The 21112-nt window shown below is 37.0% G+C and overlaps 4 protein-coding genes across 4 annotated transcripts; 2 read left to right on the top strand and 2 right to left on the bottom strand.

Moving 5' to 3' along the window:
• Positions 1-1820: 1820 nt before the first annotated feature.
• LOC116022262 lies at positions 1821-2595 on the top strand. Its single transcript, XM_031262893.1, has one exon. The coding sequence runs from the start codon at positions 1887-1889 to the stop codon at positions 2511-2513; it is 627 nt and encodes a 208-aa protein (XP_031118753.1). The 5' UTR covers positions 1821-1886; the 3' UTR covers positions 2514-2595.
• Positions 2596-2970: 375 nt separating this feature from the next.
• On the top strand, positions 2971-5147 carry LOC116022260 (pentatricopeptide repeat-containing protein At1g09900). Its single transcript, XM_031262892.1, has one exon. It carries the CDS (start codon positions 3204-3206, stop codon positions 5043-5045), a length of 1842 nt encoding a protein of 613 aa, XP_031118752.1. The 5' UTR covers positions 2971-3203; the 3' UTR covers positions 5046-5147.
• Positions 5148-8474: 3327 nt separating this feature from the next.
• Positions 8475-11990, bottom strand: LOC116022937 (oligopeptide transporter 4-like). Its single transcript, XM_031263850.1, has 6 exons — positions 11461-11990; positions 11142-11239; positions 10477-11055; positions 9934-10186; positions 9657-9839; positions 8475-9089 (listed from the first exon to the last, which is right to left on the bottom strand). Exons 1-6 carry the CDS (start codon positions 11962-11964, stop codon positions 8475-8477), a joined length of 2232 nt encoding a protein of 743 aa, XP_031119710.1. The 5' UTR covers positions 11965-11990.
• Positions 11991-15272: 3282 nt separating this feature from the next.
• LOC116022936 (oligopeptide transporter 4-like) lies at positions 15273-19551 on the bottom strand. Its single transcript, XM_031263848.1, has 6 exons — positions 18942-19551; positions 18693-18790; positions 18018-18611; positions 17505-17757; positions 17222-17404; positions 15273-15992 (listed from the first exon to the last, which is right to left on the bottom strand). The coding sequence occupies exons 1-6, from the start codon at positions 19446-19448 to the stop codon at positions 15378-15380; spliced, it is 2250 nt and encodes a 749-aa protein (XP_031119708.1). The 5' UTR covers positions 19449-19551; the 3' UTR covers positions 15273-15377.
• Positions 19552-21112: the final 1561 nt, after the last annotated feature.

The raw sequence follows: 21112 nt of genomic DNA, 5'->3' as shown, positions 1-21112 counted from the left end.
GCTGAATCGGTGGTGGGAACACAACAGTACATTCTCTCTCAGAAACTGAAGGCATTAAAGCACCCGTTGAAATCTCTGAACAGAAGGGAATTTGGTCACATCTCAGAAAGGGTTAAAAAAGCTAATGATGAATTTACTGAGGCCCATGAAGCCATGGATGTTCTAAATGCAGACCCAAGTGAAAGGGAGTTGGTCAGAAAATTGAGGGAAAAGGCGTTATTTCTCATGGAAGCAGAAAGACAGTATTTTAACCAAAAATTAAATACTAAACATCTGCTGGAATCAGACAGAGGTTCAAGCTATTTTCATGGTCTGATTAACAAGAGAAATGCATCTAGAGTGATTTCTTCTATTCTTGACTCTAATGGGAATCCTACTACTTCTCTGGATCAAGTAGGGAAATTGGTGGTAGAATACTACTCTGACTTACTTGGTAAATCACAACATAGAGAAAACATCAAGGAAACTTACTTGAGACAAGGACCAAGGTTATCTTCTATCCAGGCCGCTGATCTTATTAAGCCGGTTACTAGTGAAGAGATCAAAGAAGCTCTATTCTTGATTGGTGATGAAAAGGCTCCCGGCCCGGATGGTTTCACAGCAGCTTTTTATAAAACTAGTTGGGAGACTATTGGTCCAACAGTATCTAATGCAGTAAAGGAATTCTTCAGATCAGGTCAATTGCTCAAAGAATGGAATCACACTTGCCTGGCACTTATACCTAAGAAGACTCATGATCTTAAAGTTGAGGACTTTCGTCCAATAGCTTGTTGTTCGGTTTTCTATAAGACCATTATTGCAGCAAGAATGGCAGGTATCCTTCCGGAGATCATTAACCCGGCGCAAGGGGCCTTTGTGGCAGGCAGGAGCATTTCAGACAACATCATGATGGCACAAGAAATCATTCCTGGATATTCAAGAAAAAGAATCTCCCCTAGGTGTACTATCATGGTAGATATCCGCAAGGCTTATGACACTGTAAACTGGGAGTTCTTACAGGAAGTTATGATTGGATTGGGATTCCCGAATATTTTTGTCAAGTGGATTATGGAATGTGTACAAACGACCTCCTTTTCGGTGTCCATCAACGGTGCATTGCATGGTTATTTTAAAGGCAAGAGGGGATTGCGACAAGGAGATCCGATGTCCCCAATCTTATTCTCTATTTGCATGGAATATTTTGCCCGTATGCTTTTGGTTAAAACAGAGGACAAAAATTTTACTTTCCATCCGAGAATCCCACCTTGCATTCGCTGATGATCTCATGATGTTCTGTAGAGGGGATGCAAAGTCGGTGGATATTCTCATGCGGGTATTGAATGAAATGGAAAAAACTTCTGGACTGGCAATAAGTCCGAATAAATCAAAAATGTTCTGTGCAGGTGTGATGGATGATCTAAGCTTTTCAGGTATTCCGATAGAACCACTTCCGGTGAGATATTTGGGGGTTCCTCTTGCTGCCCAGAAACTCAAAGTGGTGAACTTCTCTCCCTTGATTGATTCCATTACTAATTTCCTATCTGCTTGGAAAGGTTGCTCTCTTTCTTATGCAGGTAGATTGGAATTGATCAACTCAGTGATCCAAGGTGTCGTTGCTTTCTGGATCCAGGAGTTCCAAGTTCCTTCTACAGTAGTGGACCATATTAACTCCTTATGCAGGAACTTCCTATGGAATGGAAAAAAAGCTTTAGTTGCTTGGGACAACATATGCATGCCAAAAGAGGAGGGAGGTCTTGGGCTGCGAAATATTAAAATCTGGAATGCAGCTTTTCTGTCAAAAGTGATTTGGAATATCCATGAAGATAAAAATTCTCTTTGGATTAAATGGATCCATAATTTCTACTTGCAAAATAAAGATTTTTGGAGTTGGAAATGATTCGATTCTAATGAGGAATCTTGCGAGGATTAAAGAATTGTTGATTGACAAATGTGGTGGCCTTATGAATTGCATCCAGACCTTATCAAAGTGCAAAGGGCCGAGTGGGTTCTCCACCTCAAAAGTGTATGAGATCATCAGACCTAGAGCTCAGAAAAGCTTTGCTTTTAAGTTTATTTGGAGGGGTTTTGTTCCACCCAAATATGCTTTTACCACCTGGCTCTGTTTGAAGGGTAGATTACCCACGAAGGATAGACTGAGATTCTTGGCGGTTGACGAAAAATGCTCATTCTGTGGGAAGGAAACGGAAAATATTAACCACTTGTTTTTCACTTGTGATTTTTCTAGACAAGTGTGGGAGGAAGTAAGAAATGGCCTTGGTATCTCTAGAAAGACGGGATCAATTAAAGGTGCTATTAAATGGGCGTATAGAGATGCACGGGGATCACGACTCCATTCTAAGATTGGGCCCTTAGCGATCCTGTGTTCAGTTTATCACATCTGGCGTACCAGAAATGCGTTGATTTTTGAAGGAACTCAGGCTGTGGCATCTAAAACAAGAACCATAATTATTTATCAAGTGCTTAGAATTCTCTACAAAATTGCTCCAGGAGGTTTGAGGGCCTCTGTTTCCTGAATCTGTTTTGTGGTTCTGAATGCTTTTGGGTTACTAAAGTGCCGAGCAAGTTTCTTGCAGAAATGATGGGACCCAGGCTGGTGTTTTTAAGATGGGATGATGAGGTGGTGGCCTTGTTTTTGGGATATAACTTCTGATACAGTGGCTTTGGTTTCATGATGCTTTGAGCTAATGGTTAGAATGAGGCTTTTCTTCTTCTAAAGGTCTCCTAACTATTTAAAGAATTCAGTATGTTTGTATTATGAGTGTCCTACTTTGTGCTTGTATTCTCCCTAGGGTATGCCTTAGTGAATGATGTTATTGATTTATTTAGTTGGAATATATTTTTTCATTTACCCAAAAAAAAAAAAAACTTTGGCTTATTACACACATTATCCAATAATAAAACATGTGAAATTATCTTTCTGCCCTTCAAAAACATATATGCAATTGAAGAGGATAAGAAACGAAAGCCGCTCTCAGTCTCTCGTAGCCTCTACCCGCTGTTTCGCCAAACCTCCACCACTGTAAGCGTTCTCTCTCCCTCTCTTTCCTTTCTCTATAGATTTCTCTTTTGCTGAAACCTCTAAATGTTGGAAACAGCCTCATCCCCAAGCCTCTATCTTCGCGTAGCTCCGATTACACGTTGCTTATTTACTTTATAGGTTTTGATGCTTTAAACTGTTAAAAGTGAGGAATATTTTGGTTAAAATGGAGTTAATGGTGCCTATGAATCAAACCTGTGATGGATTTTTCTCCTTTCATTGCATTCATAGTAATTCTAGAAATCACAGTTTTGGGGTTAGTACCGGTATCAGTTCTGCGAGTTTTTTTGTTGGCCGCAAAGCTAGATTGTCAATGGTTTCTGTTGGGGGTGGGGAATTGAGAATGTTTGGAGGGAATGGGAAACAAAGGCGAAAAAAGGTTTTTGCTCTCTCGAGGATTGAGACTATAAGGAGTAATGGTAGGGTTTCTAGGGTGGAGAAAGGGTCATATGGGCAGGGTGAGAATGAGCTGATTATGTCTCATAATTTTGAGAGTAATAATAGCCTTAGGAGGCTGGTGAGCAATGGGAAATGGGAGGAAGGGTTTAGGCATCTCGAGACGATGGTTTACCACGGTGAAATCCCGGATATTAATGTCTGCACGAGTTTGATTCGGGGGTTTTGTAGAAATGGGAAGACTAGGAGGGCTACGAGGATAATGGAGATCCTCGAGGAGTCGGGGGCTGGTCCTGATGTTATAACCTACAATATCTTGATCGATGGGTATTGTAAGTCGGGTGAGATTGATAATGCGTTGAGAGTGTTGGACCGGATGAGTGTTTCTCCTGATGTTGTTACGTATAATACTATTCTGCGGACGTTGTGTGAGAGTGGGAAAATGAAGCAGGCCATGGAGATTCTTGATTTGCAGTTGAAAAGGGAGTGTTATCCCGATGTGTTTACTTATACGATTTTGATTGAAGCGATGTGCAAGGAAAGCGGTGTAGAGCAGGCAATGAAGCTGCTGGATGAAATGAAGAGTAAAGGGTGTAAGCCTGATGTTGTAACTTATAATGTCCTAATTGACGGGATTTGCAAGCAGGGAAGGTTGGATGAAGCGGTCGAGTTCATGAACAATTTGCCTTTAAATGGTTGCCAACCTAATGTGATTACGCACAACATAATCTTGCGTAGCATGTGTAGCGCTGACAGGTGGAAGGATGCTGAGAAGCTGTTTGGTGAAATGACTAGAAAAGGTTGTTCTCCCAGCATTGTTACCTTTAATATACTCATCAACTTCTTTTGTCGAAAGGGGCATTTGGGTCGAGCTATTGATTTGTTGCAGAAAATGCCAAAGCACGGTTGTACTCCTAACGCCCTGAGTTACAATCCATTAGTTCATGCTTTCTGCAAGGAGAAAAAGATGGACCGGGCAATTGAATATCTAGAAGTCATGGTTTCTAGGGGTTGTTATCCTAATATTGTGACCTATAATTCATTGCTCTCAGGTCTGTGCAAAGACGGGAAGGTTGATTTTGCAATCGAGATCTTTAACCAGCTTAGTACAAAGGGCTGTTCTCCCGTGCTTATCACTTACAACGTAGTGATAGATGGGCTATCAAAAGTGAGGAAAACAGAACGGGCCATAGAGCTGTTGGATGAGATGAAGAGAAAGGGTCTCCAACCCGATTCATTTACCTACTCTTCACTCGTTTCAGGTCTTTGTAGGGAAGGAAAGGTCGATCAAGCCATTAAGTTGTTTTGTGACTTGGAAACATTGGGCATCAGGCCCGATGCTATCACCTACAATACTATAATGTTGGGACTTTGCAAAGCTCGCCAAACAGACCGAGCAATTGACTTTTTGGTCGATATGGTGTCAAAGGGATGTAAGCCAAATGAATATACATTCACTATTCTCATTGAAGGCTTAGCCCATGAAGGGTTTGCAAAGGAGGCTTTGGAATTATTGAGTGAGTTATGTTCAATAGGAGCTGTGGGAAAGAGTTATCCTGAACAGATTTTCATGAAAGATGTAGCTCAAAAGCGACTTGTCACTAAAGTGTGATTGACCCTTTGTTGTGCATTTTGTAGTATACACTCCATATGTATATAAAGTCATTTGCTTTCAATTCTCATCTATGCATATTTTTGTGTTTTTCTGCTTTAACCTTAGCTTGTTAGCTTTTATAGCACCTAGAGAATATGTTCCATATACAAATATGTTCTTAGGAAATTGTTTTTATAAAAAAATGAAATGATGAGTACAGTAAAACAATTACTAAATGCCAAGGGAGTATTTGGCTACGAATTGGACGTGTAACATCTGATATATATTCATAGGGAAGCTAACACCTAGATAGATTAGTTGACAGTTTAGCATGATCATTCTCCTCTAGACTTTTACTTTTTGCTAAGATTAGATGTCAGTTTACAAATAATCATTCTTGGCTATGTCTACAAATATTGGAGCATTCTTAGGCCTTCCTCAATAGTGGTGGGTTTTTGAGGAGATTTTGCTAGTGTAACTAGAAAAGAGAAAATGAGAGTGGAGGAAAAAAAAACAAAAAATTGAGAATAAAAAAAATTTATAATTTACGCCCAGACGGACGCATGTGAGACGCAACTCTCGTTAATTTTGGTAGGCCCACATAGTCTGCAAAATCGCCATATTTGCAGGAGGTAAGTTTTTCTTCTCTCTCCACCTCAAAAACTGTGTAAAATCTCCTTATTGGAGAAGGCCTAAGGTATTGTAGATGATTTATGCCCAAATTTATGTATTTTTCTAGCTTTTTCATTCTCACCTATGGAAAAAAAAAAGTATGATGGATGTTAAAGCACCATTTTCAACTGATTCAACATATGAGTAAGCAGTGTCAAACTGGGAATTATGAAGTCTATAAGCCAAAATCAAAATAAAGCATCATTCTCTAAGGTTCCTAAGATTCTCTTGACATGTCAAGTCAAGCTAAAAAGACAAATCCCTACTTCTCCAATAGCCTAATGCTTTCTTCCTTTTCCAAATCAATGCACTCGAAGAAAAAAAGAGAGAGAAAAATAATTTTGCAATCTCTTGAGTTAAAATCATTACATCCATACAAACTATACATGGCAACTATCTTCACTCTGTTCTTTAGCTTAACTACAATATAAAAAAACTACAATATCTTATTCCCTTCCTAGCCACAGACAGTGGCTCAAAATTTTTCACAAATAACAATAAAATCAACAAAAAAATTCATTTGTTTTTAGTGATTTCATATTTCTAGAGAGAGAGAATCGAAGAGCAGTGAAGAAGCCATGGAGAGAGACGAAGAAGGGCGGTTTACCTCGTGCTGGGGACGATTGAAAGTAATGATTCCTTGGATGAGAGGAAGAAGAAGAAGGGCGAATCATCTGCTAAGAAGGCAAGGCAACAATAACGGCGTAGGGTGCGGGATAACGACGTCTATCCTGACGACGACGAGCGATAAGTCGAAAACCGCCGGAATATTCCGTTATAGTCCGCTGAGCTATGCTCAGAATTTCGACCATGGTTGCCCGCTCGAAGACGATGAGGATTCTGCGCCTCTGCGTTTTTCCACCAGATATGCCGCGGCTTCATCCACCAAATCTTCGCAAGGCCGGTAAGGCTGTACATATACATATATATATATATATATACACCGTATATACTTATAACAGTGGTATATATGCTTAATTGTTTGCATGGATGCGTTATCTATGTTTTCAATCTGCATGGAAGCAGATGAGAGAATAGAAACTGTTCTGACATTGTTTATGGAGTAATTACGTATATAGAATTGAATACATACTGTCTGAATATTCTTGGAATTGGAGTCATTTCATCCTTGATTGAACTGAAATTTGGCATCCTTATTAGTTAGATTTTTTCCGGGTTTTGAGTTTTTTTTAAGTGTAATAAGAAAGAGAAAATTAAAGGGGAGGAAAAAAAAAATAAAACAAACTCTTTCTCGCAAGGTCACAAGATCGAACCTCAGTGTAGGCAATACTAACTCTTTGTGCTTCAACAGGTTGAGAAAGTATATATATGAATAGATATTATAATGTAATAGAGTTAGTTATACTCAAAAAAAAAAAAAGTAAGGTTGTCGGCTTGGGCGCAATTGGTGTCTTCCACACGAACAATTTGGGATCCACTTTTCTGCAATAAGTTCATTCTTTGTAGAAGAAACCTAAATTTATCTCTCATAGTTTCTCTCTCCAAGATGGCATTGCATTTCTAACAAAAATCCCAAATAATCTACTAGTAGGGATGCTCTAAGCTAAGGTAATACTACACATACTTTAATTCATACTCATAACTGATTGGCTCAAATCAAGATGATCAATACACTGTTTTAGGATCGGAGTAAATGTTCAATTTCTAATTCCTAAAATATATCATATATTATTTTGAGTCTAGTAAACACAATCAAGTTGATCTTTAATAAAAAGAAGGCTAAATACATGTCAAAACATTGAAAGAAAGAATACATAAAAGACAAATTAAATGGATTTCACAAAGATGGATAAAGTGGAAGAAATTAATCAGAATGACAAGGAATGTGGGATGGAATAGGAAGTCAAGCCACCGTAAACGGCACCGACATTACCCAACGTAGAGATCAAAACGTATTCTCTCATGCTAAAAGGGCCTGGATTCAAAGCAAACTCGAAATCAAATGCTCTCACGTAGATCCTCCTCTTCGGCAGGCGTTTCGCCAGGACGACGGCGATCGGGTACGCCACCGCCATCGTCGTCACCATCGACATCACGCTCTCCGCCGTCTCTTGCAGGTAAAATTTGTTGATGATTATTAGGAAAACGCACGACAAGGATCCCAGCAGGAAGACGCGGAACGTCCACACCATCTGGTTTTCATCTTCCTCTTCCTCCTCGTCGCCGTCGCAGAATTCTCTCTGCGTCCAGGCATCTTCTTCTTTCTCCGACGCCGGCGTCGGTGGTTGCCATGGGGACGCGTTTTCTTCTTCTTCTTCTTCTTGTGATGAGATTGTGTGCGTAGATCTTGGTGCGGCTCTTCGCTCTGCCCTATGCGCATGAGACTCCATGGATGAATTTGGGGGAAATGTCATAGCAATTTGGACCCAATGGCTTTCTCTGTTTTACCTAGCTAGCTTGTCAAGATGACAACATCGCATGGGGAAATAGTATGGTTCAGAATTTAAATACCGGTTATGCATTTTTTAGGCATGTAACACGAAATCCGGACACTATAAACTGCTGCTCAGATAGAAGCTCTAACAAAAACAATTTTTATTCCAAATATACACTTATATATAGAGAGGCATGCATGCAATGAGTATTAAAATATTTTGTTTTTATTAAGATCACCCCTCTAAGGCTCTAAAATATATGTTACACCAAATACATAAGTATAATGCATTCGATCTAACAAAAAGTTATATTTTATATGACCAAACAATATCATAACATATTAACATTTATCATATCTTGTATGATATAAAATTAAAACTAGAATATTGGACAACCATCAACGGATATACCCTTAGCGGTGGGACAACTCGCAAGATCACAATGTTCATAGTCTATTGTCCCCCACCATGACACATTTTTGTTCTCCAACCCCACAGTAAAGTACAAAAAGACTGCCATGAATGCAACACCGGCGTCCAACGCCGCCGAGAGGATATAATTATACCTCTGCCACCATTTCTTCCGGTACCTAAAAACAAAGAAGTTGAAGATCGTTCCGACCATAATCCAAGAATTGTAGTTCAAGGCAGATGCCGGCGGGATTCCAGAAGTTGCGCCAAGAAGAACAGGGAGGTTGATGAGGGTAATCCAACTTTGTGAGGGGAACGCCTTCTGAAGGAGCCATACAAAAAACGGACCCAATATTCCTCCAAGAAAGAACCAGTTGAGCGAAGAGTAATTTCCAAGAGAGCCAAAAATCCTCTTCGGACCAACCAGTCCCCAGATAACAGAGGCATCAAAGAAGACACGGTGGCCCGGACAGGTCCAAGGACTGTTTGAAAATTTATCCTGATGACATATGTGATCTACAGAATGTAAGAGCCACCAAGCAACGATTGTATTGGTTGTTGCAGCAATGAGGGTTCCAAAGAACTGTACGCCATAAAGTTGTTGAAATAAGAATCAGAAGGGCTAGAAATATTCCATGGAAAAAAATGCATTTCTTATTCCAGCTTCTTTGCTAGTTGTTTTAGTCTATTATTTTTTATGGATGTAATATACCCTCTAACTATTCAAAAAGATGCAGTGGAGTATTTTAAAAAGTTTATTGTTTTTATTTTTATAACTTTTCGATTTTGATATTTTATCTACAAAATAGAGAATTGACAATCTTTTTTTTTTTAATTTCTAAATTTTTATGCATTGCCCTTATTTTCCCAATTAGGAACATGTTAAAATCATATTTTTTTTTAAAATTATAAATGAGATTCTGAGACTAAAAATATTATAATTAAAGAAGGAATATTAAAAATGACTAAAATACTCATATATTTGGTAAAATTTTAATAGAGTTTAATAATTTTGTTGTTTCAGGTGTTAAGATTGTAACTTTTTTTGAACAGTTAAGGGATCCAAGTATATTGTATTGTTCAAAATTTAAGGACTAAAATTACTAGCAAGAAACAATTAAGGGGAAATTGATGCTTGATAGAAATATACCTGAACCAAGAACATAGACCTTGGAGGAATCTTCATGTAATGACCCAGCTTGAAATCGCTAAGGAAAGAAATAGCTTGAGACATGCTTATGTAACCATACGTCTTGAAGCAAACATTGGCTATAGGTCTCCCAGGATAGATTACACCCATAATGTATTCCGTTATGATATTTAGTCCTGGCGTCTGCCACAAACAGGGAGGAAATTAAAGAAAAGTCAATTAGATGAGAATAACAGTCCAAAAGCGAATGAACATCAAAGCCTAATAGCATAGTTACACTGTTTGTGGTGGCTGTGATGATACTGATGGGCAGGGTAAAGGTGAAAGCAATGGCACATGCAAGCAACAGTCCCCAGTATGGCATCTGGATCTCATTTTTCATGAAGATGCATAGTGCCAGTGACACAATACTTGTCACTAAAAGAAGAGTGTAAAACCACCAGGAAGGTATATCTTTGTACTTCCTCATCAATCTTGTATGTATATCCATCTTTTCCTTTGAAGTAGATCGATATTGATCATAAATCCCTCTGCATTTCACAAGAGAACGAGTTTGGTTCAAGTAAAACACATAACCAAAGATATTCAAGAGCAGTGATAACCCCAACCAAGTTGGTCAAATCAACTGTTAATGACTTAGTAAATTAAACATAATGTTACAAGTTCAACTTTCAGCCTTCTTGGTTTGAATCTATTATCCATGAGCAACCTGGGCTCCATGTATACTTTAGCTAGTTAGGATCACGTACAAAGCTGGATTTATCCCAGTAGTGCCGGCTGGTTTCTCTCGTCAATCAAAAAAAAAAAATTCAAATATTACCTTCCATGGAATAAAGCAACATGGGAAATTGTAGATGCAATTTTGGCGAATCCAAGCCCATAACTTAGAACACTAAACATTATGCTCAAGTGGACTCTCCCTTGCTTGGCATATTGAGCTTTATCCAGCTCAAATTGATCATTGACAATGGCGGATATGTTATACTCTTGCCCCTGTGCAGTGAACAGGCGTGACGAATACATAGGAAAGTTTTTGGCATCGAAGACATTGAATCCCCAGTAACATATAGGTATCACCACATACATTACACTCACGTAGCCGACAAAGATGTTTGCGATGGCGAAGAATGGAGTTATGAGAGGGCTGGAGAGAAACGAGGCAATTGTGGCCCAGTCTAGCGTGAAAGCTCCGATTCCAAGGCCATTCATGCCGGAACCAATCTGCTGTGCCGTCACGGATTTAGGAAACGCCCAGCACACCCAGGAAATGCTCTGAAGAGTCTGGAAGAGGTAACCAGGGAACAAGTACCAGCAAAAGCTACAAGCTAGTACGATCACGAAGAATTTCGCTCGGGACATGTACCGCTTGTCGTCTTCGCTTTCATTTTCATGGAGAGTCCTGTGAAATCAATGATAGTTTACTCAGTACTATCGATCATTTCTGTGAATCTGTGATATATAGTTTAAGATAAAGATAATCGGTACCGGAATAGTGAGATTTGGACGAGAGTGCTTGGCCACCACATCTCAGCCGGCTCAACTACGTATTTTCTTAGAAGTCCAGCCCAACCATATCCAAGTATCTGCCATCATAAGCCGGCCGCCATTAGAGCACACAAAAATTTGCAACCCTAGTCAAATTCTAGTAGCAGTGATTTATTAGCATATTTGGCTATAGACAGATTTACTTCCTTATTCTTTGTGAGTTTAAGATCAGAAGAAGAAATTTATGATAATACACAAAAAATATTTGAGTAGAATGAAGAAAGTGAAATGCAGATGAGAATAAACAAAAAGTGCATACCTGAGTGGTAAGAACAAGGAGCCAACCAGTAAACAAAGAGATTTTCCTCTGATAAAATGCGATTATAATGGTCACGATCCCAACGCCATAAGCGGTTCCATCTCCAAACGCATACCCGGCGTTCCCAAAAATGCTGATAAGCACGTGCTCCTTCATGTTAAACGGGCCCGGGTTAAGCGAGAATTCGCGGGACCCGAACCCGGGAACCCGGAACTTGGTGGCGGGAAGCGTGGCGGCCATGAACCGTCCGATGGGGAGCGTGGCCACCTGTACGGTGATCTGGGTGATGGTCAGTGGCTCTTTCCTGTAAGAGAAGAATTGGTTGAGGAATGAGAGGAGCACGCAGGAGAGCACTCCCAGGACCCACATTCTGAAGGTCCATACGGGCAGGGTCGGGTCGTCGGTGTTGGGTACGGTTAGCCGGACTTGCTCGATCGGAGAAACCTCGTCGTCGTTTATCTCTCCGTCATGGATTTTCGGAGCCTCCATTTCCACTGTCCTCATTTTTCTTTAGTGCAAGAAAACGGAAGAAATGGTAGACGGGTGTATGACTAGAAAAGGACTAATCAGCAATTACCTTTATAGCATCCACGACAGATTATATACCGTTTTGGATATTTCAAAAAAAAAAAAGAAAAAAAGAAAACCATTTTGGGTTTTCTCTCCCCAAAGGGTAAGCCGTTAGTTAAACATCCAACTGGCTCGTTCATGCACACCAGTTGAGTAGCTTTTTATTTTTTCTTTATGGACTCACAAAAAAATTTCACATATTGCCAAAAAAAAATCCTCTTTCATATTAGCATTTTGTCAAAAATAATAAAATTGTGTCATTGTTGAAAATGCTATTATCCACTTAGATTTAGACGAGTGCGGAGTAAAAATAGTCATTTTTTTAAAGGTTAACGTAGCTATTTCATTAATTCATAACATAAAACGTTTACATCAACTATCAATGAAATGGTAAACTATTCCTTACAGTCTGACATAGAAACAAGTTTTCTAACTATGCTATAGAAAACTTGAATCGCAAACTGTTTCATAACTAGGAAGCTGTGTTCCTTCAAGGAGCTTAAAGCTTCATCAAAGATCTGGGTCATCATCATCATTCTTTTTTGCTCGCTCAGGATAAGATCAAACACTTGCCGAAACCAAACTAAACGATTTATGCTAATGATAATGAAAAGCTCGTGAAAGTAACGAGAGGAAAAAAGCCCGTGAAAGTAACGAGAGGAAACCACAATAATAGAGAAAATAAAAAGTGGTAAAGTCAAAGTAGGGTTGGGAGTTCAAGACTACCAACACAAACCCCAATACCTACCTACTATTATTTTATTCAAAGGGAAAGAAAACGGAAGAAGAAGATCTGTCGCGGTGGTCGGAGGCGGACGGAGCTGCGACGGTGATCGGGGCGGAAGAAGAGCGAGAGTAAACGTAGAAGGTACCAAAACCGCCGGCTCAAAGCTCCATTAGAGCTTCGGCCGGAGGCCGACAGTGGAAGCCGAAGTTGAGCAGCAGAGAAAAGCTTTTTGTTTTAGAGAGAAAAAAAAATAGTCATTTTTAGATGTCTTGCATTTGCCCACTTTTTGAGTGTCTACATATACGTAATGATAAAGTATAGTAACGATCACTCATCGAAAATTTTCTTATTAATTTTTCCTCTTGTGATGACATTATTTGATTCATTATAATTTTGAAGGTCAATCAATATATAAGTACTCAATGATTATAAGTCACCTCATAATAGTTTAAAAGGACAAACTTTAGAATTGATATAAAAAAATCATTTTTCACACAAGTATTTCTTTAGTTCAAAAATTTTGGACTTTATTTATGTACTATATATACTATATAAATACATATTAGATATTTGAAGATCACCATTTAACAAGATGGGAAAATGAGTTGAGTGTGTACTGGTGGCCATGATAGAAGAATTGGAAAAATTTGAAGCTTCCACACCTCTATCCTTATTGTCATGTTTTGTTTTTCTAGTCCGGAAAAATTGGGCATGTTTACTTTATTAATATTGTTGTAAAAAAAAGTGAGAAAAAAGCTCGGCACATGGTCACCTTAAATTCAGAGAATCTTTAGTAGAATTTACTCTAGATTATCTATATATTTATTCAATTTTTTTTTCTTAATTGAAAAAATGAGCATGTTTATTACATTAATGCTATTGTCAAGATTTAATGGAAAAACCTATGTAGATAGTAGGCCCACTCAATTTGATTTTCTCAATTGAAAATAATGAGCATATTTTTTTTATTTTTTTTTGGAATAATGAGCATATTTATTTCATTAATGTGGTTGTTAAGATTCAGTCACTTTTATGCATGTAAACAGTATTTCCACTGAATTTGCTCCCCCTCCCCCTCCCCAATGGAGATTATTTAAATAAAATTACAAAAATAGAGAGCACTCTTTCATTTTTCATATTTGACAATTGACAAATAAATATATTCTCTATTTTTAAAATTTATTTCTTTGGATAAATAAACAAATTTTCTTATTACTAAGGCACTTTTATAAAAACTCCAAAAACGAAAGAAGAATATATGGGTAGGATTATTATTATTATTATTATTATTATTATTATTATTATTATCACAAAAAAAATTATTATTATTATTATTTGGCATACAATATCAAATATTTCCACAATATCTCTATTTGAATTGAATATGAATTACATTGGGAAAGTTTGACTTTAATTTAAATTAATAAATCTTGTGGGGACCACAAGAGACAACAGCTCAACTTGGGCTCGTGGCATTATTCTCATTAGTTGACTAGTGTTTGGTTGACTTGGCTGTAGACCTGTAGAACATATTTGAGTACGCTTAGAGATAATTGGTATAATATCTGAAGTTCGAAGCCTCAAGGTTTTGGAGATTAAAATATGAGATAAATTATGATATATGTCTCAAGTCATCTACACGCCTTCAAATATTTCTACATTGAACCTTACACCTTTGATCATTAGTAAAATAAATACGAAAAAGCGTTGAATAAGCTATCAAACTTTTACTATTTATGCAATTGGACTATCGAACAAAAAAAAAGTGCAATTACATCATCTAACTCTATATATATATTTGTGTTCATAGGCATAAAATTTCACAACATAAGATATAAAAATTCATAACATAAGACACAATTATTAATTTGTACCAAATACAAAATTTATACCATTTAAGTATAAAGTTTCATAACACAAAATACAAAAACTCACAACATAAAAGACATTACATATATTAGGGTCCACAATTCACTATGAACCTTGGTACATATAATATAAGGATTGATTAACCAACAGGCTTCTTGCAAGTTATAAATTGAACCTGGTACCTTTTGGCTATTAGTAAAACAAACTTTATAAAGTTTTTCAAGAGATAAGAGCTTCCACCCATCCATTTATTAAGCTTATACAGAATACACTTAACCAGGGCAATTTATATCATGAACCAGGTTCAAATAATTTATAGATCCTAAATCAAAATAACGAGGTATAAAATTCATACTTGTAAAATTTAAAATTTTATAATACAATATACATAAACATATTATATATGTTACACCAAATATAAATCCTAAATCAAAATAACGAGGTACAAAATTCATACTTGTAAAATTTAAAATTTTATAATACAATATACACACACATATTATATATGTTACACCAAATACATAAGTATAATGCATTTTTTTTTGAATATTACTAACTCTATTACAATGTAGTATTATATGCACCGAGGCTCGAACCCACCACCTCCCGTATAAAAGGAAGGGTTTGATGCCACTGGACCAAAAGGTCCTTAACAAGTATAATGCATTTTTGATATAACAAAAAGATAATATTTTATATGACCAGAAAATATCATAACATTTATCATATCTTCTATAATATAAAATCGAAACTAAAATATCGGACAACCATCAATTGATATGCCCTTAGCGGTGGGACAAGTCGCAAGATTGCAATGTTCATAGTCAGTAGTCCCCCACCATGACACATTTTTGTTCTCCAACCCCACCGTGAAGTACAAAAAGACTGCCATGAAGGCAACGCCGGCATCCAACGCCGCCGAGAGGATATAATTATACCTCTGCCACCATTTTTTTCGGTACCTAAAAACAAAGAAGTTGAAGATCGTTCCGACCAAAATCCAAGAATTGTAGTTCAAGGCAGTTGCCGGCGGGATCTGAGAAGTTGCGCCAAGAAGAACAGGGAGGTTGATGAGGGTAATCCAGGTTTGTGACGGGAATGCCTTGTGGAGGAGCCATACCAGAAACGGACCCAATATTCCTCCAAGAAAGAACCAGTTGAGCGAAGAGTAATTTCCAAGAGAGCCAAAAATCCTTTTCGGACCAACCAGTCCCCAGATAACAGAGGCATCAAAGAAGACATGGTCGCCCGGACAGGTCCAGGGACTATTGGAAAACTTATCCTGATGACATATGTGGTCTACAGAATGTAAGAGCCACCAGGCAACAATTATATTGGTTGTTGCAGCAATGATGGTTCCAAAGAACTGTACGCACATAAATTTGTTGAAATAAGAATCCGAAGGGCTAGAAATATTCCATGAAAAATTGCATTTTTACTCCCTCAATTGTTCTATGCTAATTGTTTTAATTTGTAATTTTTTATGGTAATATACACTTTAACTCTCCAAAAAAGATGCAGTGGAGTATTTTAAAAGTTTGTTATCTTTTTTTTTTTTTTTTATAATTTTTCCGTTACAAAATAAACAACTGACAACTTTTTTTTTATTTCTATATTTTTATTTTCATTTGTGGTGCATTTGCCTTATTTTCCTATCGAACATGTTAAAATCAATTTTTTTAAACTTTTATAAATGAAATTCTGAGACTAAAAAATATTATAATTAAAGAAGAAATATTAAAAATAACTAAAATACTCATGTACTATGTAGGCTATGTTTGGCAAAGCTTATTTAGGAGCTTATAGCTTATTTTAAGCTACTAATAAGCTATAAGCTCTGTTTGGTAATGTTCCTAAAATAAGCTAGTAGCTTAAAATAAGAGCTTATTTTTGAACGCTATTTAAGGTAGCGTTTCAAAATAAGCTAATAGCTTCCTAACTTTTTTTCCATCTTTAACCTTATTATTTTAAAGAAATAACATCATTTACCCTTTCCAATTAAAACTTTTTTGACTTTTTCTCTTCAATATGTTTGGTTGTAATTTCAATTTAACATTTGTGTTTGAACATTGATTTTTGTATGAACTAATTTTATGAATTATAAACATTTTGTTTTACTTTATATGATTTCAAATATATGTTATTACTTTATATTTTATTAAAATATATTGATTTCATTATTTTGTATTTTAATATATAAACAAACCTATTTAAATTGTACGAAGATGTCCTTTTTAGTCTTTTTACATTTATCAGCTTATCAAAAAGCTAATTTTACCAAACACTTTTAATTATAACAGCTAGCTTAACAGCTCTTCAGATTTCAGCTTCGAGCTTATAGCTTTTCAGTTTTCAGCTACTTTTCAGCTTTAAGCTACCTTTTCAGCTAGGTTTGCCAAACATAGCCGTAAACTTTAATTTTAATAAAATTTAATAATTTTGTTGTTTCAAGTGTTAAAACTGTGTAACTTTTTTGAAGAGTTAATGATGTATATTGTATTGTTAAAATTTTAGGGACTAAAGTAACTAGCAAGAAACAATTAAGAGGCTAAAAATGCATTTTTATGGAGCGATGCTTAACAGAAATATTTATACCTGAACCAAGAACATAGACCTTGGAGGAATCTTCATGTAATGACCCAGCTTGAAATCGCTAAGGAAAGAAATAGCTTGAGACATGCTCATGTAACCATACGTCTTGAAGCAAACATTGGCTATAGGTCTCCCAGGATAGATTACACCCATAATGTATTCCGTTATGATATTTAGTCCTGGGGTCTGCCACAAACAGGGAGGAAAGAAAAGTTAATTAGATGATGAATAACAGTCCAAAAGCCAACATCAAAGCCTAAAAACATGGAGGGAATAGCATAATTACAATGTTTGTGGTGGCTGTGATGATACTGATGGGCAGGGTAAAGGTGAAAGCAATGACACATGCAAGCAACAGTCCCCAGTATGGCATCTGGACCTCATTTTTCATGAAGATGCATAGTGCCAGTGACACAATAATTGTCACTAGAAGAAGTGTGTAAAACCACCAAGAAGGTATATCTTTGTACTTCCTCATCAATCTTGTATGTATATCCATCTTTTCCTTAGAAGCAGCTCGATATTGATCATAAATTCCTCTGTAATCCACAAGAGAACAAGTTTGAATTGGTTCAAGTAAAATACATAACCAAAGATATTCAAGAACATTGATAACCCCAACCAAATTGATCAGTTAACTCCATAAACACAAGTTACAAGTCAACTCTCAACAAGATCAGTGTGATCTTCTTGGTTTGAACCTGTTAACTATAAGCAACCTAGGACAAAACTGGATTTATCCCGGCCTATTAATTTTTCTTGTCACTCGAAAAAAATCGCCTGAGAAAATATTACCTACCTTCCATAGAATAAAGCAACATGGGAAATTGTAGATGCAATTGTGGCAAATCCAAACCCATAAGTTAGAATACTAAACATTATGCTCAAGTGGATTCTCCCTTCCTTGGCATATTGAGCTTTATCCAGCTCAAATTGATCATTGACAATGGCGGCTATGTTATACTCTTGCCCCTGTGCAGTGAACAGGTCTGACGAATAGATCGGAAAGTTTTTGGCATTGAAGACATTGAATCCCCAGTAACATATAGGTATCACCACATACATAACACTCACATAGCCGACAAAGATGTTTGCGATGGCGAAGAATGGACTTATGAGAGGACTGAACAGAAACGAGGCAATTGTGGCCCAATCTAGCGTGAAAGCTCCGAGTCCAAGGCCATTCATGCCGGAACCAATCTGCTGTGCCGTCACGGATTTGGGAAACGCCCAGCACACCCAGGAAATGCTCTGAAGAGTCTGGAAGAGGTAGCCAGGGAACAAGTACCAGCAAAAGCTACAAGTTAGTGCGATCACGAAGAATTTCGCTCGGGACATGTACCGCTTGCCGTCGTCTTCGTCTTCGTCTTCGTTTTCCTTTTCATGGAGAGTCCTGTGAATCAATGATAGTTTACTCAGTACTATCGATCATTTCTGTGAATCTGTGATAGTTTAAGATAAAGATAATCGGTACCGGAATAGTGAGATTTGGACGAGGGTGCTTGGCCACCACATCTGAGCCGGCTCAACTACGTATTTTCTTAGAAGTCCAGCCCAGCCATATCCAAGTACCTGCCATCATAAGCCGGCCGCCATTAGAGCAAACAAAAAATTTGAACAGAACTCAACCCTAATCAAGTTAGTCAGGTGATTATGATTAAGTTTGACTCTAGTAGAATGAAGAAAGTGAAATGCAGATCAGAATAAACAAATTAAAAAGTACCTGTGTGGTAAGAACAAGGAGCCAACCAGTAAACAAAGAGATTTTCCTCTGATAAAATGCGATTATAATGGTCACAATCCCAACGCCATAAGCGGTTCCATCTCCAAACGCAAACCCGGCGTTCCCAAATATGCTGATAAGCACGTGCTCCTTCATGTTAAACGGCCCCGGGTTAAGCGAGAATTCGCGGGACCCGAACCCGGGAATCCGGAACTTGGTGGCGGGAAGCGTGGCGGCCATGAACCGTCCGATGGGGAGAGTTGCCACCTGTACGGTGATCTGGGTGATGGTGAGTGGCTCCTTCCTGTAAGCAAAGAATTGGTTGAGGAAGGAGAGGAGCACACAGGAGAGCACTCCCAGGACCCACATTCTGAAGGTCCATACGGGAAGGGTCGGGTCGTCGGTGTTGGGTACGGTTAGCCGGACTTGCTCGATCGGAGAAACCTCGTCTTCGTTTATCTCTCCGTCATGGATTTTCGGAGCCTCTACTAATTCCACTGTACCCATTTTTTGGTATAGTGCAGAGAAATGGAAGAAAGGTTAGACTGTTAGAGGGTAGAACCGTAGAAGAGGACTAATCAGCTTAGAGCTGCTAGCTAAAATAATAGTAGAAATGAAGCCACTTGTTGGGTATCCATATAGAAGAAAATTGAGCTGTCCATCGTTATCTATATACATGCAATAGATATTTGAGTGCCAATCAGCCTAGTTGACGTGTTGAAAGCTGCAAAATTTTCCAATTCTTTTATCATCGCCACCAGTGCAACAGTAGCACTAGTACACACTCCACTCATTTTCCCATCTTGTTAAATGATGATCTTTAAATATCTAATCTGTATTTATATATATATATATATATATATAGTACATAAACAAAGTCCAAAATTAATGTTTCATTTTTTTTTACTGAAAAAATTGGCAGGTTTACTTTATTAATGTTGTTGTCAAGAAAAATTAATGACCAAAATTAATAATGCCTTAAATTCAGAGAACCATTAGTGGAATTTACTTTAGAATTATCTATATAGAAAGTATGTTTATTCAATTTATTTTTCTTAATTGAAAAACAAAATGGACATGCTTACTCCATTAATGTTGTTTGATGGAAGATTCAATGTATGTAGACAATTGGCCCACACAATTTGTTTTCTTGGTTGGAAAAATGGGCATGTTTATTACATTAATGCTATTGTCGAGATTTAATGGAAAAACTCAAAAACCTAGTTAGATAATTAATACGCCCACTCAATTTGATTTTCTCAATTGGAAATAATGGGCATATTTATTTCATTAAGATTCGATTACTTTTATCTAGTAGGTCCACTCAATTTGCTTTTTTTTTTCCCTAAAAGTTGGAGATTATTTAAATAAAATTACAAAAATAGAGAGCACTCTCCCCTTTTTCATATTAAAAAATTGACAAATAAATGTATTCTGTATTTTTAAAATTTATTTCTTTAGATAAATAAACAATTTTTTCTTATTACTAAGGCACTTTTATAAAAACTCCAAAAACCGAAGAATACTATATGGGTAGGGATGAATATTACTATTATTTTTTGGCATACAATATCTAATATTTCCACAGATATGTCTATTCGAATTGAATATGAATTACATTGGGAAAGTTTGACTTTAATTTAAAATAATTCATATTGTGGGGACCACAAGAGACAAAGGCTCAACTTGGGCTCGTGGCATTAGTCTCATTAGTTGACTTGTGTTTGGTTGACTTGGCTGTAGTCCTGTAGAACATATATTTTTGTAATGTATAGACTAAAATAAAATCCCATGTCTGATACGACTATGACAGACAGAGTGGAATTAAAATTTTCAACTATTTAGAATTATAGTATTTATTAGTAGTACTCCAAAAAAAAAATACATACATACATATATGTGAGCAGTGGTGTACGGAGACGGTGCTACAATTAATACGGAATATGAATATGAATACTAAATGAGATATAATATTTAGTTGAAACTCATAAAGTAATATTACGAGCCTTTTTAGACTAGACTAAGTCAAAATGTACTATTATTGTTGAGTTATACATGCACGGCAACACTGAGCTCATTTTGAGTACATTTAAAGATAATTGGTATAATATTTGAAGTTCAAACCCTAAACGCCTTTGGAGATTAGAATATGAGATAAATTATGAGATATG

The sequence above is a fragment of the Ipomoea triloba genome, chromosome 6, assembly GCF_003576645.1.
Source record: "Ipomoea triloba cultivar NCNSP0323 chromosome 6, ASM357664v1".
Taxonomy (NCBI): Eukaryota; Viridiplantae; Streptophyta; class Magnoliopsida; order Solanales; family Convolvulaceae; genus Ipomoea; species Ipomoea triloba.
Note: the sequence above shows the minus strand (reverse complement) of the source record. Positions and strands in the feature narration are given on the sequence as shown.